Source organism: Sinocyclocheilus anshuiensis, unplaced genomic scaffold (genome assembly GCF_001515605.1).
Source record: "Sinocyclocheilus anshuiensis isolate Anshui unplaced genomic scaffold, SAMN03320099.WGS_v1.1 scaffold1085, whole genome shotgun sequence".
Taxonomy (NCBI): domain Eukaryota; kingdom Metazoa; phylum Chordata; class Actinopteri; order Cypriniformes; family Cyprinidae; genus Sinocyclocheilus; species Sinocyclocheilus anshuiensis.
The window spans coordinates 292,157-319,756 of NW_015557129.1; the positions used below are offsets into that span (position 1 = coordinate 292,157).

At 41.1% G+C, this 27,600-nt stretch overlaps 1 protein-coding gene across 2 annotated transcripts in view; it reads right to left on the reverse strand.

Annotated features, from left to right (window-relative positions):
• LOC107677934 (filamin A-interacting protein 1-like) overlaps positions 1-22,021 on the reverse strand; it is a 49,643-nt gene extending 27,622 nt beyond the window's left edge. Inside the window, exons 1-5 of one of the 2 annotated variants that reach the window (XM_016473007.1) lie at positions 21,952-22,021; positions 13,113-13,186; positions 6,463-6,703; positions 4,972-5,145; positions 3,885-4,063 (exon numbers count right to left, since the gene is read on the reverse strand). In XM_016473007.1, the coding sequence (XP_016328493.1) occupies positions 3,885-4,063; positions 4,972-5,145; positions 6,463-6,693 (584 nt within the window). In that variant the 5' untranslated portion in view covers positions 6,694-6,703; positions 13,113-13,186; positions 21,952-22,021. The remainder of the gene's footprint in view (positions 1-3,884; positions 4,064-4,971; positions 5,146-6,462; positions 6,704-13,112; positions 13,187-21,951) is intronic. The other variant, XM_016473008.1, reaches the window with a different exon arrangement.
• Between the last annotated feature and the right edge of the window lie 5,579 nt (positions 22,022-27,600).

Here is a 27,600-nt window from a genome sequence, read left to right on the forward strand (position 1 = left end):
TGTGAGTGAGTGTGTGTGTGTGTGTGTGTGTGTGTGTGTGTGTGATGGCTGATCTGAGGTCAGAGTGAGGCCGTACCTGTCGACTCCCACTGGATTCTGGCACGCGACCATCGCACGGATCGCACAGGAATCTCACAGGGAATGAGAGTGATTTAGAGTTCATCTGCACTCTCTCTATCATACATTAAAGCTCTGGATGAACACTGTACAGACCACAGTCGAGCTGTTTGTGTCGGTTTGACCACTGCAGCAACACAGAGACACGACTATGCATTTAATTCAGATAAAATCCCTGCAGAGATCATTATTAAAGATTATTAAACACGATGATGATGATGATGATGATATGCAAACACACATACAGTGGGGTCTCATTAGAAATCTGTTATTCAAAGGCTAATTAACTCCTCACAACTTTTAGGACATTTTTTTTTTGTTTGTTTTTTTTGGTCACATTTCATGAAAAAAAAATGTTTCAGAAATATTTCATGTTTTGTGTTAGTAATAAAAAAAGCAAATAATCAGATCAGACCATCAGGCTTCAACTGTGAAATCAATTCATTTTTCAATTAAACTTTTATAAACTTTGAAAAATGTTATGTACGTTTGTTTTGCAGTTTCATTTGATTTTTTTGCATGTTATTTACTGTTAAAACCCCAAAAAAATTCATTTAAAAAATATGCACACTGTAAAAAATTAGTTTTTGAAGTTTTAAATAAAACTAAATTATTGATGTATACAAGTAAATACTATTTCAGTGTTTTCACTTCAAAATGTTATGAATTCAATGTTATTTGCTGTTCGTAATTTGTGAAATTTGTGAAACTGAGAATATTTTAGTTCAAACATTTTCGGCTGACAAAAAAGTTTGGGAATCGCATTTGTATCAGTGAACGCAAATAAACAACACTATTAATGAACACATTCAGAAAACAATTAGAAAATGAAGTATGTAATGTCTGCTTGGGGTCAGTGCTATTATCTATTAAATTCTTCAGTGCTGTTTTTATTTCTTTTAGCTGAACACATTCCTGTCGCTAAAGCAGTAGCTCATGGGTTCGATTCCCAGTGAATGCATGAACCGATCAAAGGTAAATCTTCAATGTAAGTACGTGACTCTGGATAGAAGCAGATGTAAATATGAGCGAGGCATCGGTCAGTTCAGAACTCAGTCAGCCTTCGTTTCAGCTCAAACCGCACATGAGAAACAACACAGAGCGGCCCACGCTTCATAAATAATGCCTCTTCTGGCACCAAATGATACCCTGACACTGTCAGCCATCTGAACTTCTTCAGCAGCTCTGTCTCGTTTCCAGAGTAAACATCTAAACACTCTTAAATCAGGACACACTGACTGGAGATGCACAATGACGCAAGACACAAATTCATCAAAATGAAGAACAAACACCTGCCAGTGGGGATAGAAAATGTTTGAATGAAGTTTATTATTCTGACTTGTTCTGTCTTTTTTCAGCATAAACTTCATTTTGATGAATTTCTCCGAAAGCGAGTGTCAGAAGAGCAGCGAGACTAAAGCAAACACAAACAGACACGGCGCAGGACATGATGGATGTTGAGCGGAGCTTTAAATCAGCCCTTCCTCTCTTCATCACTGTAAAACACAACCCCTGTGACACGAGTTACACTGACACGCCATCTGTGGAGACTCCTGAAGATTCCTGCGTAATCCAGCACTATTCCTTACAAGACATTCGGCTCTTTCCAGAGAAAAACACACACATCCGTGAGAGGAGAAGAAAACAAGACCTACAAAAACCCACAATGTGTGTGTGTGTGTGTGTCTGTGTGTGTGTGTGTGTGTGTGTCTGTGTGTGTGTGTGTGTGTATGTGTGGTTTTGAGCACTCTATCACAGATATGTAATCACATTACATCATACGCTCAAGGGCCCGGGGCCGAATGAGCTCACATTCACTGACACACATTTGTAAACACGTCTGCAGTGTTTGATTTGGCATTAATGTTCGTTCACTCACAGAAGATCAATGAACACAGAACATCTGGATCTTCTGCTCTCTGAGCACAGAAAACCTCACTCTAAAAATCACATTATCAGTTCGTCAGGACAAATGATGTTTTCACATTACTTTAACGCATCAAAATAAGTTGAGCAATTTCAACTTTTTTTGAAGTTATATGAAATTCAACTTAATTTTTTAAAAGTCAGTTTAACATCATTTAAGTTGAAATGACTTGCACAGCAAAGTTTTATTGATTATACTTAAAAATGTATGGCAGCAACTGAACTTAAGCAGATTAAAATAAGTTTTTTACTGTGCAGCATGACTTTATGTTGTGGTGCTTGTGTTTTAACTAGTTTAACCAGCTTAACCAACACAACTGAAGAGCAGTGTTATTTTACTATCATTGACATACTACTTTGGTTTTTATTAATATTTTGAAGCAGCTTTTGTAACTGTATCCTGAATACACACATTACACTCATATAAATCAATATCAGCAAATCTCAACTACTTGATATTTTATTTCATTTAAACGTAACTCTATTATCGTCCAGCTCTAATCTGATAAATGCAACTATAAAACATGAAGATATTAAGATATTATAAACATTAACATCATGTTTTTCTGTGAAGCTGCTTTGAAACGATGCATTTTGTGAAAAGCATATAAATAAATGTGAGTTGACATGACATTGTCCCATCGGCCCTGAAGCCAGAATGAGAGCCTCGTCCTGCTTTATTTAACTCACTTTTGAAAGACGAGTCTCTGGATCAGAGGCCAGCGAGTGTGAATCCGTCTGAATCCCGCAGGATATTTTTACTCACTCCAGCATTCGATTCCTTCTTTAAAAAGGCACCGAGCGGCTCTATTTCTGCTGCTGGATACATTATCAGTGCGGCTTATTTTCATCTACTCAGACTTATTTTTAAGAGCCTTGTAAGGCAATGAAAATGGAAACATCATTAGCTAAAATATGTCTCTGGCAGGATATAAACACACAAGCGAGTGAATGTTTGGACTCAGATCTCTGTCCAGTCTGGACGGTTCAGTTCGGTTTCTCATTCACAATATGGGCAGGAACTGTAACGTCCCGATGGAAGATGATGAGAGACAGAGACGGAGAGACACATGTTCTGCAGCACATACTCGCATGTGTATGTAATGTGTGCACACGCCAGAGAGGAAATGATGTCATGCTGCTACAATGAATCCTGCAACAATGGATCCACACGCATGCTGCGCTGCATTTCGAAAACATAAACAAACCAAATCCAGTTAAACACTGATGCCAAATGCAAAATAATTTGAAAGTAATAACAAATTAAAACAATTACTAAAAATTAATCAAATAATATAAATGCTAAATTAAAAAAGTTAAAATAAAGTATAAAACTAACTAAAATTTAGGAAAACATAAAAATGTTTTAAAAATGTCTTAAATTAATAAATAAATTATTTAAAAAAAATTTAATAAATCATGTTAAATTAAAAATGTTAAAAAACTAAAATGTAATAAATCATAAAAGATACATTTAAATAAATAAATAAAAGCAAATTAAAACACTTACCAAAATGTATTTAACCATACAAATGTGAAATTAAAATAATGTAAAAGAAAAATACTAAAATTAACTAAAAATTATTAATCAAATTATTTGTATTGTTATTATTGTATGCAAGTAACATTCAACCTACAATCCTCCGTTTGTCTGTATGATGGCACTGATTCAGTCTCTGGACTGGATGAAGACTCTGGACAAGGGTGAAGCTTTCTAGTGCGCATGTTTCATGTGATCATGCAAGGCTGTGTCAAAACTGTTTGTGTTGAAACTGAATGATATACTTTGGTCGCTGGTTTTCGTAAACTGAGATACCGGACACAGAAAGCAGAGCTCTGACCTCTCTCTCTCCTGCTCCAGCAGGCCGGTGAACTCGTCGCTCTTCCTCATGAAGTCGCTGTGGTTCCTCTTCTCGTCCTCAAGGCGGTGGAGCGTCTGTCTGTGAGCTCGCTCCACCAGCAGCAGCTGCTCCAGCATCCGTCTGTAGGTCTCCCGCTGCTTCTCCACCAGCCTGTCCAGCTGAAACACACAAACACGCTCAGAACACACACAAACACACTCAGAACACGCTCAGAACATGCTCAGAACACGCTTAGAACACACACAAACACACTCAGAACACGCTCAGAACACACTCAGAACACGCTCAGAACATGCTGAGAACACACTGAGAACACGCTGAGAACACACTCAGAACACACACAAACACGCTCAGAACACGCTCAGAACATGCTCAGAACACGCTGAGAACACACTCAGAACACGCACAAACACGCTGAGAAACGCGCTCAGAACACACTCAGTACAAACACAAACACGCTCAGAACACGCTCAGAACACACACAAACACACTCAGAACACGCTCAGAACACACACAAACACGCTCAGAACACGATCAGAAAACAAACAAACACGCTCAGAACACGCTCAGAACACACACAAACACGCTCAGAACACACTCAGAACACACACAAACATGCTCAGAACCCGCTCAGAACACACACAAACACGCTCAGAACACGCTGAGAACACACTCAGAACACGCTCAGAACACACACATACACGCTCAGAACACACACAAACACGCTGAGAACACGCTCAGAACACACATAAACACGCTCAGAACACACTTATAACACACACAAACACGCTCAGAACACGCTGAGAACACGCTCAGAACACGCTCATATCTCGCTCAGAACACGCTGAGAACACACTCAGAACACACACAAACACGCTGAGAGCATGCTCAGAACACGCTGAGAACACACTTAGAACACAATGAGAACACGCTCAGAACACGCTGAGAACCCGCTCAGAACACGCTGAGAACACGCTCAGAACACGCTGAGAACATGTTTAGAACACGCTTAGAACACGCTGAGAGCCGCGTGTGGACCTGCACAGCTGGAAGGAGACTCTCGTACCTCGCTCATGGGCTTCTCGTAGATGTCCTCCTGCCAGCTGCCGTTCTTGGCCTGGATGGCGTCTCTCTGCAGCGCCTGTATCACCTTCGGCGGCGTCACGAAGCCGTATTTGGCCTCCAGCAGAGCCAGATCGATTTTATCAGCTTTGAGGACGGTGATCACCTCGTCTCTGGCCTGGAGCAAACACACGCGTGTCATTAAAACACAGAAACAAACTATGAATTCATTAGGTGAAGGGCTTTTGCGTTTGCATTTAAAACTGAATGAATATTAACTGCCTGGAGCTCTAATTAATTTCCCTTTTATTATTAATTTGATCAGGGACTGACTAATGCCTCTTTGTTATCAACAGGGTTTGACTCTCTGCCTCAAGGCGAGACACCAGGTGAACAGGTGAAACTTAACTAATGAACATCACCATACTTTCCCCGTTGATTGATTACATTAAGAATTGCACGTTTTTTTGTATTACAAGTTTTCTGAAATGTTCTGTTTATATATGCAATAATACGCATCATTTTCATTCATTTCCAGAACATAAATCTGAACATTACATAAAGCCAGGTTCATAATTCTACTTTCATATTGTTGACATATTATAGTTAAAGGATTTTACAGAAGGGATTTTGGATTTCTCTTTTAATCACTCCATAAATCAGAAAACACTGTCAACAGACAGAAAACACACACACATTGTATGAACTTTTACTTTAAGATTTACGTGTATTATACTGTATAACGACTGTTACCAGGCAGACGATGATTACAATCAACTAATTTACTGTTTTTGGTGTAAGAAACTTTCACTACATCAGTCTCAGGAAAAACAATGTACAATATGACTTGTCTAAAGGTCCGTACACATCTGTAATGATAGCTATAACGAAAACTACATTATCTGGTGCGGACAATATTTTAAGTGCGGGCTGCAGTTTTGTCATCTGCCACTTTAAATGCTCAATCTCTTTAAAGTCTGAAGGATTCTGATTGGCTTTCAGTGTTTATATTATTTATCAGCTGGAAAAAGTAACTTTGAAAGTGATTAGCACGGACTTCGCTATTCTCTTACAGTTTATAATAACAGCAATTATTATAACTTTATTGTTATAGTTTTCATTCTTGGTGTGAATGTGATAAAAATTAAATGTCAGATATTTTCTTTCATATTATGATGTACATCAGAGACTAATGGATTACTGAAAAAGAATAAATGTTAGGCGGGGCTTGATTCTGTGAATCGGTTGTCGATTGGATGTTGAGATGTGGGCGTGGCTCAGTGCATGCAGATGAGCGTGAGCCTGAGGGGCGGACCCTAAGAGACTAAATGATTGGAGAAATCCTGCATACGTCACCAGAGAGAAGATCCAGCTATGACACTCTGATCCAACATTACCAGATCAAAACATTTAAAAATGAAACTTGCACAGATGAAATTATTCACTATAAGATCTGACATGCATTTGAGAAAATAGATTTAGATTTTGACGCGACCTGCAGCTCTCCTTCCAGCATGCTGAGGAGGAAGAGCAGGTCGTCTCGTGACAGGTCTCGGCTCTTGGCTGCGGTTCGCTCTCCCTGCGTCAGGTTCCTCTTCGCGTCTTCATGATCGTGTCTCGTCCCGTGACTGTCCTCGCGCTCAGACGTCTGCCGCCGCGCTCGTCCTCTGGCCTGAGACAGCTTCACCTTCACCGCGTCCTCCAGACTGTTGCTACGGGAACGCATGATCGAGCCCCTGAGCGGGAAACAGAGAGGACTGTGGGAAACGGCACTTAATGAACACATCACATAAAATACAAACCACATCACAGTGTGCAAAAGCTCAAATCAAATCAAGTCCCCTTTATTTCTAGTGCACTTTATACAATAGACTTTATTTTAAAGCAGCTCCACAGTAATAAACAGGAGAGTAACAGAATCAGTGATGCAAACTTTAAAGCTCTTCTCTTTTCAGACGTCCTGTAAAGCACTTTTGTTTCTATTGTAAAACAGCATAAAGCATATTTTACGAGTAGAGTTAGTTCTTTATCTTCATATAAAAGCAGCAGAAGTCTGTGAGACGAGTGTGTTTGCACAGCATGTTCAGGCCGATCAGCGCTGATCCACTAATAAAGCAGAGATGTACTCGGCACACACACACACACACACACACACACGCAGAATGAATCAGTCATGATGTCATCTATAAAACAAAGATGACAGCCGTAGATCTGAATGAACTTGCAGGACTAAACAATGCCTGTCACTCTCAGGGTTCTGTCACTTCGGTCTAGTTTATTCTTGGCTTTGGGACAGAGCACTCCCTGCTGAAAAAAAACGGCTTAGGCTGGTTTTAGCTGGTCATCCAGCCGGGTCAGAGCTGGTCAGCAGGCTGGTTTTAGAGGGGTTTTGGCCACTTCTTTAGCTGGTCAGGCTGGGAGACCAGCTAAAACCAGCTAGTTCCAGCTTAAACCAGCTAAGACCTGCCAACCGGCTTAGGCTGGTTTTAGCTGTTTTTAGCTAACACTCCTGTACTGTCCTTGTGTGAGCGTGCATTCTCGAGTGTCCTCGGGCAAGGGGTTGTCATGTCTTGTTTCTCGTGTGAGTGCACGGGTTGTGTGTTCATTCACTCGCCGTGAGCTCTTGTCTCGTGTGTTTTGTGAGCACTTGGTTCATGTTTACAAAGGCTGCGTGCTTCCATGCGGTCATATTTAGTGTGAACATGCTTAGCTGCATTGTTTTGTGTGAGCACATGGCTTTTGTTTTGTTTGTTTCTGTGTGTCATGTGCTCTCCTGTCTATTGTCTTACCTGTAACCCTCATTACCTGCCTTGTTTGTTCCTTATTTATTCTCCTTGTGTTTGCAGTCCTGTGCCAGTGTGTTGTCTAATGTTTGCCATCGTGTATCTTGCCTGTTCCTGTCCTGTTCAGTCAGTCATGTCACCGGTAGTGTTTTTCCCCCCACAGGATAGTTTTTTGTCTGTTTTTATTTTGTTTTTGCTAATAAAGGGCCCAAACTTCCTGCGGTTCAGTCCTCGCCTCATCCCTTCACCAACCCTGACAGTCACACAAACACACTGACAAAAATGATTTTCACACTCAGTGTTTTTGTCTTGTGGTCACTTTCTTGACATCTTGACTTTAACTGAAAAATTACTCTTTGTTATTGTCTTCTTGAATTATTGACAAACTATTTTCCTGTTTGACTCTGTAAAGCTGTTTTGACACAATCAGTATTGTATAAAGCGCTTTACAAATAAAGGTGACGTGACTTGACTTGACATCTGAACCTGAACTGAACTCACCCTTTATATTTTCTCAAATGCATGTCAGATCTTATAGTGAATAATTTCATCTGTGCACGTTTAATTTTTAAATGTCTTGATCTGGTAATGTTGGATCAGATATCATAGCTGGATCTTCTCTCTGGTGACGTATGCAGGATTTCTCCAATCATTTAATCCCCTCAGGCTCACACTCATCTGCATACACTGTTGAGCGCCACGCCCACATCTCAACATCCAATCAACAACCGATTCACAGAATCAAGCCCCGCCTAACATTTATTCTTTATAGATGTAGGTCGCAAAACAGAAGATCTGATGCTACTTCTGTTTCATCGCGACTTCAACTTTCTACATTTATTCCTTTAGCAGACATTTTTAATGTGTCAAATAAATGTAAGTTTTCCAGCAAACCGGCAGTTTTCTCTGTATCTTCCAATGAAACGTATCAGTTATTCAGTTATTAGACGAGAGTTTATGTTCTCTTTTTAAGATCTCTGTACTTCAGGCCGAGGAACTGAACTGTGGGTCAGAGGTCAAACACGAGCTGATCTCAGATCAGATGACATCATCACTGCAGCTAATGCCAGGCACTTCAACACACGGGTCAGAAGGTGAGAACACAGGTGTGACTAAACACACACACGCACACACACACGCATTCCAGCAGGCTGATGTCAAGCAAGAGAGAGAGAGAGACGGACAGCAGCGTTTCAGCGGGCGATCAGAACCGGTCTGTTGTGTGTGTGTGTGTGTGTGTGTGTGTGTGTGTGTTACTGGGTTTACTTTATTTAAATGCGGATATAATCTTAATTAAAATTCTAAAAGAAAAAATACAGATGCACAGCATTTTAAAAATCATGTTCTGTTTATTTATTTACATGTCAACAGAAGTAGCAGAGGTATATGTCAGCCTGAATAAAAACACCTCCGACAAAGAAGGGACATTTAAACCATCTGTACTTGACTCATTTAAGTAATTTTAAGAATTATAAATCCAGCTTGGAAGTTTGACGAGGCCCCCTGGTGGTCACTGGCCCCTAAAAGCTATTGTATGCCAATCATAAACATCATTAATGTAAATTACTGTTAATTTCTATTATTTGTTATATAATTTCTCAAAGCGCATGAATAAAGTCGGCTGTATATCTGTGATCATTTCAGGCTCCTATCTGCTCCCACATCAGAGATAATCAACCCCAAATGAGGGGAATTTTAAACCATTTAAGATAAAAAATGAAGAGACGTCTCAAAGCACTATACTTACTGTAGGTGCCACCTAAAAACATCAGGACTTTACCATGTTTGGAGCCGTTTATATGTACTGACCTCATACATAAACCAGCAGACATACTCACAATCTTGCGTCTGAGTACATTTAAAATGTTCCAGAAACCGCAGCTGAGATCAAACAAATAAAGCAATCAAGATATGACGTGCCGTTTACATATTTGGATCACAAAAAAACTCTAAGAGGTTGAGAAGCTGTACTTTAGTTTAGAAGAGGCATCATTATATCAACCAAACCAGACCCACTGCAATGTTTGTGAAATGTTTCATTTAGGTTTGTGAATTGAGCAGATGCACGAGAGTTTCTCATTAACACAACAACAACTGAGCGAGCAGCACGCAGGTCTGACTTTCTTTATTTACAACATATTATATGAATGACTTTTGAAAAGTAATGAAAATTAGGCCTAATTCAGCAATGGTTAAAGGGGTCATATGATGCGATTTCAAGTCTTCCTTTCTCTTTGGAGTGTTACAAGCTCTTTTTCAGCAAATGTTCATTTTTTGGTGAATTATTCCTTTAATATTTGTAATATTTGTCATGTTCAAACGCCTGCGGCATGAAGCACAGAGATGAAGGCTGACAGCATGTGTGTAAGTGATGGATCAGATGAGCTCTGCTGTCTGGGTTTGTTTGGTTCTGTTGGTCTTCATCACGTATCTGAGAAATGTGGCACCTCAGTACTGACCCGGATTCTGCTCATTCCTCAAACGAGACTGACGTTCAAACGCAGATCATCACACACACCGATCACTGCTCTGCACCGCTTTATTGACAAACACTGCTGAAGTCACCATGGCAACAGAGGCTCCTCCCAGTGAGGTCATAACGAGGGCCAGAGCTCATTTGGGAATTCCTGAACACTGAGCTAAAAACCTGCAAAGGCTCTTTAAACGCCGCTGGAACTCACAAGAACATCTACAAGACCCGACACACATTAAACACTGAAGTAACACTTCATACGCTGCAGCTCACCGATTATTTTAAGATTTAAGAGTAATTATGATGAACGCAGAGTCTCGCGTCAGAAATTACCGTGATGAACTCCCTCACATCAGATGTTCTGGGAAAGCGTCCAGTGGGTCAGGATCTGTGCTTACAGTACAGTATGTGCCGCTGCAGTTGCCATGGAAATGACATCACATGACCTCAGTGTGTGAGATAGTCGTGCCATTGTTAAACACGCTGATGTGCGTGTAGAGTTTCCTCCAGTGCTGGGACACTGACACAGAAACAGGGAAAACCCCTTCAACTTCCGTGGAAATGAGAATATAGATTCAGATATCAGCCGACAGGTGCAGTGGGAATCATCTGACACAGACACACACACACTCACACTCACACACACACACACACACACACACACACACACACACTCTCACACACACACACACACACACAGAATAATGTCTCTCTGGATCATCTTTCACGTCTGTTTTCTTCTCATTTTGCTTCATCATTTCAAAATCAGGTTCAACATGCTTCTGAAGCTCTTCAGTGTGTGAATAAGTCTGATATGAGCTGCTGTTTGTGTTTAATTACCGTCTGCACAATTACTCTGAGATTCACTAATTAATGCCAGTAATTAATGCAAGCACTATATTAATTAATGCATGTCTGAATGAGCAGGTGCAACGAGAGCGGAGCTAAAACTGCAACAACAAAAACCCCTACAGCAACATTTCAGTTTCAGACATATTGCATGTGAATCTGCTCTTATTTGAGTCTGTCTTCAGTGTGCATGATCAGCCTGCAGCCTCGCCGCTAAAATTAGGGTCACCCGATACCCCGACACCGAGCAAAGGGTGTGAGACGCACAAAATACCGGCTACACGGCAAACTGGACATATGGAGCGCGTGCACAAACATGACATCCATATGCTGGAGGATTTTAGGCTGTTCAACAGCGCCGCATCTTGATTGATTGTGTCTTTCACAGCACTAGCACACCTAGAACACCTACACCACTGAAGCTATCATCAAGTGTTACGACTCGACTTTCGATTAACTTCTGGGTTAAACTGCTTATGGTTGGGCGATATGACCAAAAACCAAATATGTGTCATTTTAATCATGGCACTGATACACATACAGTAACTTCACAGGATGCCAGCTCTTCATGGCGAGAAACAGGGTGAAATGTAGCAAAATATGAAGAGAAACAAAATAAACCGAATATAAAAACATCAGTCTATTGGCATAACGAAGGATCGTCAACGTTAATAAAAAAATTCAGGACTGCATCAGATAATAGTAATCAGGTTTGTCACGACATTCAAAGATTAAAAACTGAACCAAAACCGGATTTCATAATCCTCAGAATCACAGCAAAACAAATCACTAACTTCAGCTAACAACTATTATATGTATATCCCCATAAGAAACTGTAATATATGAAATATTTTGTCCTATATCGAATGATTTAACATGTGTTACCTTCTGTATAAGGCGATATATATATATATAGAGAGAGAGAGAGAGAGAGAATGTGTGTGTGTGTGTGTGTGAGAGAGAGAGAGTGTGTGTGTGTGTGTGTGTGTGTGTGTGTGTGTGTGTGAAAAGTGACACAAATAAAAGTGACTTGACTTTACAGCACAAACACTCCTATTTAATATGCAAATTAGGCTTATTTAGAATGCATCTTATTGGCTATTTTACACTGTCACTGCTGCAAATGATCTATTAGATTAGTTCTTTTGAGTGGATTTGCTTTACTTGCATGATCACACATATATTCCAGCAGTACAGATGCAGATGGCTGCTTTAGCCTTTGACTAGTTCATGTGTAACTAGAGCAAGTCAGTCGTCCGATCAATAGGTCATGAAGGGATCGTAGCAGAAGTAAACGCGCCCACCGATGATCAGTCTCCTCATTGATCAGCTCCGTCTGCAGGAACATCTGCCTGCTCTTAAAAACACTGCTGTGTATTGATCCAGACGGAAATCAATCTCAAGCATTTAGCATTTCATTCAGAAAGTGCTGGAAAAATGAGGACTGCACACAATGACACGAGACACTAGTGCACTGCATAATGTACACTACATCTGCAGCATATAATGATAAACAAACGCTGCATTGTTAATTGAGCATTATGTAATTGTAAAGACGCTGGCTGATACTCTGCTTTAAGGCTCATTCACACTGAGACAATAAGAATAACCAGAATAAAATTATTAAACTAGTTTAGATAACTCTAAAAGATCAGCAAAGTCCACACAACAGCTATAGTCATCATTAACTTTATAGTTATCGTTATCATAGTTATTGTTATATTTATCATTATCATTATAGTTAAACATTATAGATTTCGTTACTGGTATAGTTATTATAGCTATCGTTATCATCATAGTTATCGTTATTGTTATAGTTATCGTTATTGTTATAGTTATTGTTATAGTTATTATAGTTATGGTAACAATGGAAGGTCAGGTGGAGTGCAGTGCATTGTGGGATACAGTATTCCGCTGTATGACGCACATGTTGACACATGCAGCAGATCTGTGGGTTCACAGACAGCACACATATGGTCTCCTCTGATCAGTGATCACTCGTAGCGGATGAGAGCGAGTGTGAGCGCTGGTGAAACTCACCTCAGTGTGTGTGGTTCATGCAGGCCGCGGCTGGACCGACCGTGTGCTCCTGCGGCTCCTCGTGCGTCACAGAGCTGCGGGTCAAAGACAGAAAATAGCTTGATAATTGCTGCTGTCATCTGACAAATGCCAGAGGGGAACAAGGCCGCGCTGACACGCCGAACCCCGCTGGTCAGATTTAGGCCTCGGATCCTCAGAGACCGGCTGCTAACAGAGGAAATTATGATCAGCACACTATGAGTGGCATTTTGACCAATTAGAGCCCGTCATGTGCATAGTGCAGTCACAGCGGGTAAATTTATCCAGACGAGGGAAACTCATACTGTAAGACATGTTGATGTGGCGGCATTTCAATGAGACGGCTGGAATGACACTCAAATGCACACCGAAATGATTTCATGAGATATTAAGAAATCAACACACACAGATACTTCAGCAGCTGGAGAATGACATACATTAATGAATATGTGCAGACAGCACAATGTGCACTGCACACACACTCACACACACACACACACACACACACACTCACACACTCTCACACCCACACGCACACACACACTCTCACACACACACACCCGCACAAGAGTAAATTATGATCAGCACACTATGAGTGGCATTTTGACCAATTAGAGCCCGTCATGTGCATAGTGCAGTCACAGCGGGTAAATTTATCCAGACGAGGGAAACTCATACTGTAAGACATGTTGATGTGGCGGCATTTCAATGAGACGGCTGGAATGACACTCAAATGCACACCGAAATGATTTCATGAGATATTAAGAAATCAACACACACAGATACTTCAGCAGCTGGAGAATGACATACATTAATGAATATGTGCAGACAGCACAATGTGCACTGCACACACACTCACACACACACACACACACACACACACTCAGACTCTCTCTCTCACACACACACACACTCACACACTCTCACACCCACACGCACACACACACTCTCACACACACACGCACACACACTCACACACTCACACACTCTCACACACTCTCCCACACACACACACACTCACACACACTCTCACACACACACACGCACACACACTCACACACTCACACACTCTCACACACTCTCCCACACACACACACACTCACACACACTCTCACACACACACACGCACACACACTCACACACTCACACACTCTCACACACTCTCCCACACACACACACACTCACACACACTCTCACACACACACACGCACACACACTCACACACTCACACACTCTCACACACTCTCCCACACACACACACACTCACACACACTCTCACACACACACACGCACACACACTCACACACTCACACACTCTCACACACTCTCCCACACACACACACACTCACACACACTCTCACACACACACACGCACACACACTCACACACTCACACACTCTCACACACTCTCCCACACACACACACACTCACACACACTCTCACACACACACACGCACACACACTCACACACTCACACACTCTCACACACTCTCCCACACACACACACACTCACACACACTCTCACACACACACACGCACACACACTCACACACTCACACACTCTCACACACTCTCCCACACACACACACACTCACACACACTCTCACACACACACACGCACACACACTCACACACTCACACACTCTCACACACTCTCCCACACACACACACACTCACACACACTCTCACACACACACACGCACACACACTCACACACTCACACACTCTCACACACTCTCCCACACACACACACACTCACACACACTCTCACACACACACACGCACACACACTCACACACTCACACACTCTCACACACTCTCCCACACACACACACACTCACACACACTCTCACACACACACACGCACACACACTCACACACTCACACACTCTCACACACTCTCCCACACACACACACACTCACACACACTCTCACACACACACACGCACACACACTCACACACTCACACACTCTCACACACTCTCCCACACACACACACACTCACACACACTCTCACACACACACACGCACACACACTCACACACTCACACACTCTCACACACTCTCCCACACACACACACACTCACACACACTCTCACACACACACACGCACACACACTCACACACTCACACACTCTCACACACTCTCCCACACACACACACACTCACACACACTCTCACACACACACACGCACACACACTCACACACTCACACACTCTCACACACTCTCCCACACACACACACACTCACACACACTCTCACACACACACACGCACACACACTCACACACTCACACACTCTCACACACTCTCCCACACACACACACACTCACACACACTCTCACACACACACACGCACACACACTCACACACTCACACACTCTCACACACTCTCCCACACACACACACACTCACACACACTCTCACACACACACACGCACACACACTCACACACTCACACACTCTCACACACTCTCCCACACACACACACACTCACACACACTCTCACACACACACACGCACACACACTCACACACTCACACACTCTCACACACTCTCCCACACACACACACACTCACACACACTCTCACACACACACACGCACACACACTCACACACTCACACACTCTCACACACTCTCCCACACACACACACACTCACACACACTCTCACACACACACACGCACACACACTCACACACTCACACACTCTCACACACTCTCCCACACACACACACACTCACACACACTCTCACACACACACACGCACACACACTCACACACTCACACACTCTCACACACTCTCCCACACACACACACACTCACACACACTCTCACACACACACACGCACACACACTCACACACTCACACACTCTCACACACTCTCCCACACACACACACACTCACACACACTCTCACACACACACACGCACACACACTCACACACTCACACACTCTCACACACTCTCCCACACACACACACACTCACACACACTCTCACACACACACACGCACACACACTCACACACTCACACACTCTCACACACTCTCCCACACACACACACACTCACACACACTCTCACACACACACACGCACACACACTCACACACTCACACACTCTCACACACTCTCCCACACACACACACACTCACACACACACACTCTCACACACACTCACACACACTCTCACACACACACATATACACACACACTCACACACACACACACACACTGATTCTAGGACGGTCAGATGTTTCATCTCGAGTTCCTCAGAAAACCAGCAGTAAGAAGAACAGAACACATGCTGCATAAATCTCATTATCCAGAATAAGCCTCAGCTAATCAATGTGCGAGATGCTCGTGGAGCGTTTGCTCCTCTGACCGCTATAAATAGAGTCTTTTTCCCAGAGAGCTGGAAACTGATCCCTGATCTAAAACAGAGGGCAGCTGACCCGAGTGCTGGACGATTATCTGACGAACATCAGACCAACACTGCTGCTGCTGCTGGGACAACCACACAAAACAGTGACGAGGCCCCGCCCACGACACAGCCCCGTTACCATAGTGACCCTCTCACAATATCCAGATTAGACCAGTTAAAACACAAGATGATGAGAGACACTGTTATTTTAGTATCACTGAGATACAATTTTCATGTTAATTTTAGTTCAAATGTTTATTTTTAGTCAGTTTGTTGTGTGCTTTTGTCATTTTTATTAGCTTTTGTTTAAATATGTCTATATAGTTTTTATACATTTTTAGAGTTATTTTGGTACATCAAGTCAAACTAGATCAAGTTTGTCAAGACAACACCCAAGCAACCCAACCCCTCGTCAACCAACCACCCTAGCAACCGTATAGCAACACCCTAGCAACCACTGAAAACATGGGTTCTCATTTCTCATGTTGGTGTGAGTAAGCCTGTCCTGAGCGTTTAAAATAGATTTAATAGTTTGAAGATTTAGGTAGGTGTAAGCTGCGAGTAAGAGGTAGTTTTAAAAAGCTTCTGGGTGGTTGCTAGGGTGTTGCTATGCAGTTGCTAGGGTGTTCTGGGTATTTGAGAGGCGGTTGCTGTGGGTTTGGATGATTACTAGAGTGTTGCTACGCAACTGTTGGGGAGTTCTGGGTGGTTGCTAGGGTGTTGCTATGCAGTTGCTCGGGTGTTCTGTGGTTGCTAGGGTGTTGCTATGCGAATGCTAAAGACTTGCAGTCTTTGCATAAGATGTGTGTTTTAGAAATGACTTTGTTTTAGATTTAGAAATGACTTTGTTCCACTGATATGTGGAAAGCTGACCTTCGTCTTCTAGCGTTTTATTATCAATTCACTTCATCAATATTTTTGTCTTGTTTTCCAGCACAAATATTTCAAAATCCTTACCATACATTTACTTTTGAAGTTCACAGTGAAAAGAGGTTTATTTTCTGACCCCACCAGCCGATATTTCCTCTTGTTTCACTTCATTTTAATCAATTTCTCAGACTTCTTATGTTACATCATGGTGCTTCTCCAGTAAATATATCTTGATGTTCAGATGTTTGTACAGGAGAACATCAGTAATTCATGAGGTATATCAGGCACTGGTTCCCTGGATTTACTGCTGTGATGGAGATGAAGCGCTTTAGAGACTCTGCAGCAGCAGGTGTTGATGAACGCTTGCGGCTCTGATAAACTGATCGGTTCATCTGAAGCTGCAGGAGTTTGTGTAAAACACCAGGATCCACGTCAGTGATTACAGGATTGAGCTGTTACGCGTCAAACCCGCCGGATCCTGAGCGCGAGCAGTGTGAATCTGTGCATGTACAACATTAAACTGCAGCTGTTTTATTTACCGAGCTCCAGAAGCTGCGTGTTTGACGTGTTTAATCCCACCCTGAAGCTGTCCAAACGCTAATTAACCACATCTGCTCCACTTCCCCAGTCCTGTCAATCACACTAACCAGAGTTAGTAATCCAGCACTAATCCAGCCATTATGAACATACACCGACCAAACGTCTCAGACCACACCAGAAAATGCTCTTATTTTGTTTTGTTTTCTAATTGACAAATTATAGGTGAGTAAAAGTTGAAGTGGAACATAAAATGTGAGAATGACTCAGTACTAGCCAGGATTATTATAGTTAACCAACCAACCAACAAACAAACTAACATGAAATGAAATAAAATATTAAAAAACATACACTTTTTTTTAATTCCAGCTAGTTTCCAAAGCAAATTTTTAATGTAGTTTAATTTTATTTTGAAATAAAAAATAAAAACTATAAAGACTTAAAAATAACAAAATCTATTAAAATTACAAAAAACACAACAAAATTACTAAAACTTTAACTAAAATTAACATGACAGCAGAAAATACAAAAGTAAAAATAATTATTATAAAGATATATTAAATAGCTACATTAAATCTAAAAATATATATATATATATATATATATTAAAAAATAACATAAAATAAAATAATTAAATTAAATTAAATTAAATTAAATTAAATTAAATTAAATTAAATTAAATTAAATTAAATTAAATTAAATTAAATTAAATTAAATTAAATTAAATTAAATTAAATTAAATTAAATTAAATTAAATTAAATTAAATTAAATTAAATTAAATTAAATTAAATTAAATTAAATTAAATTAAATTAAATTAAATTAAATTAAATTAAATTAAATAATAAAATAAAATAAAATAAAATACTGACTGGAGCTACAAGAACTAAACCTGATAATCAAAAGAGCATCTTGATCTATAATCTGACTGTCTGTACAAAGACGCACATGATCAATGACTCTCATTTACTTACATATGATTAGTCATTAATTAGAAATCCAGCACAATATGAAAGAGGTAAGATGCATTTGACATAATTTTGTATTTTTTAAACAAACACCTTTCAGGTTCATATTAAGTTTGAATCTCACATTGATAAAGTCTTCTCAGTCTTTTGGACTCTCATGTGTGACATGTTCATGTTGTCAAAAGCCATAACTTGCATGTTTTCACAATCCGTCGGTCATAGAAACAGCATATAGAAGGTCTCAGGATTGTCACTATCCCTACACAATCATCTGTTCCTGCTGCTCACTCAAATATTCCTTCATCTGGACGAGATGAAGCCGTTAAACACACGAGAAGATGAGCACCGCCTCATCAAATCACTGCTAATAATCCTGATCTCGCTTCTCGACTCGGATCTGCTCAGCTTTTCACACCAGCAGGTCTGAGTGTCTGGATCTCAGTAGATTATGAACGCTCCTCTGTCGGTTCTGATTGTGTGAATGCATGCGGTCGCTCTGGAAGCACATTGCCAGTTCAGTGGCAATGAGTTTGAGCTTGTTTGTGGAATGACGGGATCTCGGCCAGCATGTATCAGTGTCTCGTCCATCTCTCACACACGCTGCTTTCACAAGCCTGCAACCCGAGCCCTGGATCCGTCGAGCGGGAGCTTCAGTCCATGTGCAGAAGAATTCACAACAAAACCACCGACTCTGCATTAAACACAGCTGATCTCACCCTGTACACAGCTCTCGGTCACTAGAGCGCTTTATACAGGACAGATTCACAGTGATAGACGGGAAAATATCAGAAGATGCATATCAAATAAATCCAGCTCTACAGCAGCTCTACAGAAGACAACAGCGTTATTATTCAGCTCAGTGTGACGATGCTCCAGTTATTTCAGTATCATTCAGAGACTGTTAGAGTTTTTGTTAATATTTTGATTATATATATATAAGTTTGAGTAATTTTGTTGTGTTTTTGTCAGTTTGATTATCTTTTGTTGTTTACAGGTGTGTTTTTATTCATTTGGTTTCAGTTTTGAGATAAATGAGAAATGTTGCCTTGTCAATTAGCTGAACTGATTTTTTGGTCTGTTTAACTTTAACTTGTAAACACTCAAATAAACACAACAGACTATAAATATCATGCTTACTGTCATAACAGGCACATATTTACTGAAATAAATACATACCAATACATTAAAAGCAAAGAATGACATAATATAGTCATAAATCTTTCATATTGTGCTAAAATACTTTAAAAGACAATTTTAGGCAAATATTTAATGAAATAGAAATGTTTCAGTCTAGCTCGCATTATAATTTGATATTTATAATTAACCATCATTTCAATACATTTTTACCAGCTTAGTGTGTGTTACATTCACGGCTCATTGTGATCACACACACTTGACCTCAGGGATGTGATATCAGTCTCAGACAGAATCAGGTACGAGTGTGATGACGAGCGCTGACGCAAACCTGTCCTTCATCATGATCTCAAACACACAGAGACGCTGTCTGCAGTGTGTTACCTTTAGAAACACGCATCCATTCGTGCAGAACACACACACACACACACACACTCACTCACTCCCTCACACACACACTCACTCACACACTCACACACACACACACTCACTCACTCTCTCCCTCACACACACACTCACACACACACACACTCACTCACTCTCTCCCTCACACACACACTCACACACACACACACTCACTCACTCTCTCCCTCACACACACACTCACACACACACACACTCACTCACTCTCTCCCTCACACACACACTCACACACACACACACTCACTCACTCTCTCCCTCACACACACACTCACACACACACACACTCACTCACTCTCTCCCTCACACACACACTCACACACACACACACTCACTCACTCTCTCCCTCACACACACACTCACACACACACACACTCACTCACTCTCTCCCTCACACACACACTCACACACACACACACTCACTCACTCTCTCCCTCACACACACACTCACACACACACACACTCACTCACTCTCTCCCTCACACACACACTCACACACACACACACTCACTCACTCTCTCCCTCACACACACACTCACACACACACACACTCACTCACTCTCTCCCTCACACACACACTCACACACACACACACTCACTCACTCTCTCCCTCACACACACACTCACACACACACACACTCACTCACTCTCTCCCTCACACACACACTCACACACACACACACTCACTCACTCTCTCCCTCACACACACACTCACACACACACACACTCACTCACTCTCTCCCTCACACACACACTCACACACACACACACTCACTCACTCTCTCCCTCACACACACACTCACACACACACACACTCACTCACTCTCTCCCTCACACACACACTCACACACACACACACTCACTCACTCTCTCCCTCACACACACACTCACACACACACACACTCACTCACTCTCTCCCTCACACACACACTCACACACACACACACTCACTCACTCTCTCCCTCACACACACACTCACACACACACACACTCACTCACTCTCTCCCTCACACACACACTCACACACACACACACTCACTCACTCTCTCCCTCACACACACACTCACACACACACACACTCACTCACTCTCTCCCTCACACACACACTCACACACACACACACTCACTCACTCTCTCCCTCACACACACACTCACACACACACACACTCACTCACTCTCTCCCTCACACACACACTCACACACACACACACTCACTCACTCTCTCCCTCACACACACACTCACACACACACACACTCACTCACTCTCTCCCTCACACACACACTCACACACACACACACTCACTCACTCTCTCCCTCACACACACACTCACACACACACACACTCACTCACTCTCTCCCTCACACACACACTCACACACACACACACTCACTCACTCTCTCCCTCACACACACACTCACACACACACACACACACAGCGATCGCAGCATGGCAACATGTGAAGCATCTAACCTCAACTCCTCTGATATCACGCTGCTTCTCTTCTCCTCCTGAGCGTCTGCTGCTGTGATTCAGTCACATTCAGAGAGCGAATAGACAGAGAGAGAGAGAGAGAGAGAGAGAGAGAGAGAGAGACGAGTGAATTGAAAGTTACTCTTTACACAGCTATCTAAATGTTAGTCGGATGCTAACTGCTCTGTGTGAGTGAGTGTCTGTGTGAGAGTGTCTGTGTGAGAGTGTGTCTGTGTGAGAGCGTCTGTGTGAGAGAGTGTCTGTGTGTGTGTGTGTGCGTGAGTATGTCTGTGAGAGAGAGTGTGTGTGTGAGAGAGAGAGAGTGTGTGTGTGTAGATCAAGTAAAACTAGCAGTGAGATGCAGCCTTGGTCTGACACAAGAAGCAAGTCATTTGTAATTTTAACAAGGGCAGTTTCTGTGCTATGGTGGGGACTGAAATCTAATAATGGTTGAGGTTGGCTGTAGTGTAGAGCTCAGGCTGCTGCTGATGTTCAGGAGCGTTCAGCGCTGCTCATTCTCCTCATTGAGCACATAACACACTGAGCAGGGGGCACTAAAGATAACCAGCTCCAGCGCATTCCCCACATCCCTGACCCCAGATCACTCATCTGAGCTTCTCCGTGAATCCCATCAGACTCAGAACAGCTCCACACTCACATCCGTTGCTCTCGGCCGGGGTTTTTCCTCAGACCGTTCCCTGCGCTCATATTCAGCCCCAGAAGTTTCCAGCTCTCATTTCTAGGAGGCTCTTTTCTATTTGCGACTCTCGTCTAATTCAGGAGCTCGCTGCACCTGAGGGGACGAAACATCCGACTAAAATTAGCACTTCTATTCCCCGTCTTTACTCTGCACTGGACATGTCCTGACAGTTCCTCCCTCATATAGTTTTATCTACAAATGAGACGTGTTGTTTGAAAGTCATAAAGCAGACGTGTGAGTTCTGATCCGCCTCGTGTCATAATGAAGTGTAAAGTGTGAATGTAAATGTGTGTTTGCGTTTGTCTTTCCACACATTATGAAATGATGTTCTCAGTGCTTCATCAGATCTAATTTAGTCCATGGGTTGATCCAACCTCAAGTCTGGGTCTGATCAAACGGCCCCTGGAGGAGCGGAGGGGCCCTTTACAGACGCATTCATCACATAAGACTCTAGAGAAATGGCTTTACAGATAACAGAGGTCAATATGTGAGCACAAAACAAGCCTTAATATCATCATATGGAGTTTGTAGGATCAATCACTCCAATCACTCAAGAACATTAAACCAGTTAAAATCATAATAATCAAATTATTTCAGCATGTATATCAAAGGTATCATATTAGTGAAATTTAGGTCAGTTAGTCAGTTTTCAATATTCAATAGTCAATTTTAGATTAGTTTCATTAACGTTTCCATAAAATGACAGTTGAACCATTTGGTTGGGTATGTCTTAAGACAGTAAAATATAAATAAATAAAATAATGGGTAATGAGTAGTGGTTAAATCAGATTATATTTATCATATTCTCAATGATCTCTATCAAATAGTTGAGCAGAATGTTCAAGGCATATGTGAAGCGCGTGTAAGGCTGCTTCCCTGCAAGGGTCAGAAATTAACGGGAACTTGGGGCAAAAATGCCAACAAATTGAACAAAAATGCCCCAGCACAATTAAACTAAACATTTTACGGCTGTCGCGAATAAAGTGAAAATAAAAATGAAATTAAAAGTGTCGATTGTGACATTAAATTTAGATCTGCCCATGTTTCATCCTATGGATATCCTATCCAGAAAGTACAAACATAGTGCACACATAGATATAATTTAAGGTAATAAAGTTAAATAAAACACTAATAATAGAGAGAATAGACAATAAATAAAAAATATAATATGGTAATAAAATATAGAGAAAAAGAAAATTCCAATACTGTAGACAGAATAGTGACAGATGCCCACCTCCATCCAGTGGTGCCGCTAGCAATTTTGGGCCCTATGAAAGAATATGGGGTCGGGCCCCTACCGCACCAAACATACACTATATTACCCAAAGTATTGGGACACCCCCTTCTAATGAACAGGTTTGACTACTTTAATCATTTCCACGAGTACAAATCTTAATGTTTAAGCATATAATGCTATTCTAGGGAATTGTGTGCTTCTAATTTTATACCAATAGTTTGAACAGGACCCTTTTCTATTCTAACACAACAATGCCTCTGTGTATAAGACAAGGTTAAAAAAAAGATTGATTGAGTCAGTGTGGAAGAACTGGACTGGTCTGCAGAAAGCCAAGTCCTAATCCCAGCTGAACACCTCTGGTGTGACTTTAAATGCAGACCTTGAGCCAAAAACTAATTTTTTCATCAGTGGAGGAAACAGGCTTCCATAAGCTTAGGCTACTTGCCGGATGTGTGTAGTTAATAGATTACAATAACCCTGGAGTTGGTTCACTCTCTGTGGAGCCAAATCTGCTCCGTTCCATCCAGTGCGTCCAAGTGCGCATGCGCGTAGCAGATGAGTAGTGAGTGTCCTGTGTCTCCATCTGCTGGTCACTGCAGAAAACACCAAGTACAGCTGATCAACTCTGCGTAATACAGACCTCACATTCAGTTTGCGCTTGATTTGCACAATTGTTAAGTTATTAAAAATAGACTCCTGTATAATTGTGCTCTGCAGTGTTTAGAGGAGCTGAAGATAAACTGTAGTAAATATGCCGTAAAATCACTTGCCTTGCCCTGAAACTTACACACATTATGCTTGACTTGTGTTTTGTAGTTTTAGTATACTTTAGTATACTTGTTTCAAAGCAGCTTTACAGAAAATGCATGTCTACATTACAATTTATTTCAATTTATTATTCGATTTAATGTCATCCTTCCCAACAAATAATACTGCTAATGTAAAACCACGAGTTTTACTTTAGCAAAGAATACAAATTGCATATTCAGAAAAGAGCAGTTGGACGAAATTCGCTCAAATAAAATTACAATGCCATATAATATAAATAGGCTATCTAATCTAACATCATAATAACGCGTTTAAGTCTCAAAGTGTAAAACACTAAACCCATAAACTCATCTAATATTAAATTCTGTTCCGAAAAACATATAGGAATAACATAATCATAATGGCGGGAATCATCAGAAACTGAAAGACGGAAGTATAACTGAAGTATTTGTTTTGTTTTGTGTGAATCGAAAGTGTTTTTGTTTTTTTCGCGCGCCAGCTCAATACGTCACGAAGATCCTCCCGCCTCGCAGCGCTTCGCCTCATCTGGCGCGTTGCTGTTTGGCGCGCTTTTACAGTTTGAAACTTGAACGGTTAGACACACAGTACAGCTGCGTCACACAAGTCCTCAAACAAACGTGCAGTGATGGAACGCGTGAAGACGATCATCAAAGATCTGGATGAGAAGACCCTCTTTTTATTAAAGAAGAGACTCGACAAGCTCTTGAACAGGTAGCCATTTTACGATTACGATGCGATAATCGAATACGATTAAACCTTTAACGTTTATATAGCGTGTGTACAGGATAACGATGATGAATCTTAATATACTGTGATATTTATGTGGTGGTACTACGTGTTATGGTATGTTTAGTGCTGTCGTTTGCATTGCTTTTTTGACCAATTTATTGATAACAAAAATGATTTGCTAGTCCATACCAAAAGATAATACTGTACATAGTCTATTTAGCCAGTTCAATTGGGATTTAGCAATGTTTTACCTGACATTAGTTTGATATTTTGACACAAGGCTCTTTTTGTGGTATTTACATTGTATTTGTTAGCTGTGTAAATATATGTAATATTCTAATTCCATTAAACTCAATGACCATTTCGCCAAGAGACATCAAAACAACTGTAACACACTCAGAATATAATTCTTTGTATAGCACAAAACTTTGAGAATAAATGGCATTTCCACGAATGTCAAAGAATAGTGTTATTTCTGGTTATGCCGTTTCTCCAACTGGTTGCCTTTTTGTTGTTGTTGCCATATTTATGAGCTATGGTTATGGGTTATGTTATCTGGCCTATAAATAAATTGTATATAAAGTCAGGATTTGAGCTTAGGTCTCACGCATGATAAATGAAAACTGATGATGAGTCCATGGTGATCAGGTTTGTTAATGATGTGCTTGCAGGTGTTATGAATACTGCCATCAACCTTTATTTTGGACACAATTTTTGGTTTTGTATGTGAACATATAACTCTCTATCTTTTTCTTAACACCGCTGCAGAACAACAGGGAGTTTGGAAGACACCATAGAGGCCCTACAAAAAGCGCATGGAAAGAAAGAAGTATTAAAAAGGGTCAAGTGCACGCTGAAGAAAATCAGAAAAAAGATGCATACCAAACATACGAAAAGATGTATAATTTCCTTTGTTTTTAGACAATATGTTTCTCAGTCTTCAATATGTTTTACTATAATATTTACACTGTTTTGGATATTTATGTATTTATTTATTTTTAAACAGATGGTGACGGCGTTCAAACACATTCTGGACACATGACAGTTCAAAAGCATAACAGTCTTCCCCAACATAATGATAATAATAATAATAATAATAATAATTCTGTATCACGTGGACAACTGCCGATTCAGACCCCAAATCAGTGTAACTTAACAATTGACCAGAAGGACGGTTGTACAGCATTTGCTCCAATCATGGTAGAAAACACCATATTTGGTGACGTTATCATGAACCAACATGTGGTGAGTGTCTGACCATTAAAATACTGTAATGTACATTTTGTAGAGTTACTCATTTAAAGTGATAATTCACTCAAAAATGGAAATTCTGTCATTTACTCACCCTGAAGTCGTTCCAAACTTGTATGTGTTTCTTTCTTCTGCTGAACACAAAAGAAGATATTTTGAAGAATGTTAGGAACTAAACAGTTGATGGTAGCCATTAGGGATGTCAATTTTCGATCATTTCCATGATCGATCGTCGTTTAAATTAACGATCAATTAATCGTTAACTTTAATGCAGCAAAATGCGTCTATTGCAGCAGCACGCAGTCACCGGCATGACAGGATGTGCAAAAGCCACTCAAAAAAAACCCCGCTTTCTCACCCAAATTAAAGGGGTTTTAGTCTGAATAAAATGCTAGTAGCAGGATTGTAAAATGAATAGATGTGATTATGATCATTTGATAAAATGAAGAGAGCGCCGTACGTTTGAGATCATTTTACTTTGTTGACTGTTTCCTATCCCGACACGGAGACCGCTGAACGCGCCTCTTTAAATGGTTTTGTGGTGCTCGTTGTTGTATTTTAAAACACAATTGCAATGTTTTCAACTGACATTATGGCATTTAAAATAAAATGATCCCAAACGTAACTGTGGCGCGTGTGGCTGTGCTGCGCAGTCAGTGAACCGCTTCCATCGGCGCTGCTGCAGCATAACACTGTTGCTCACATCAAACATTTTTATGTGAGTATTATGACCAGTACTTCATTTGATCCTGCTGGATCCTGTTCCGGAAAATGTCAGATTTTAAATTTTGGCGTTCCGGTAGGCCTATTTGTTTTTAAAAATCTGGCATTTACAGTGCATTAGATTGTGACAGTGCATGCTTGCGTGCATACAAGACGGAGCGAGCGCGGGTTTGGCTAGATGTATTTGGAGGTTATTACTCGCGTCTCATTCGGCACAAGT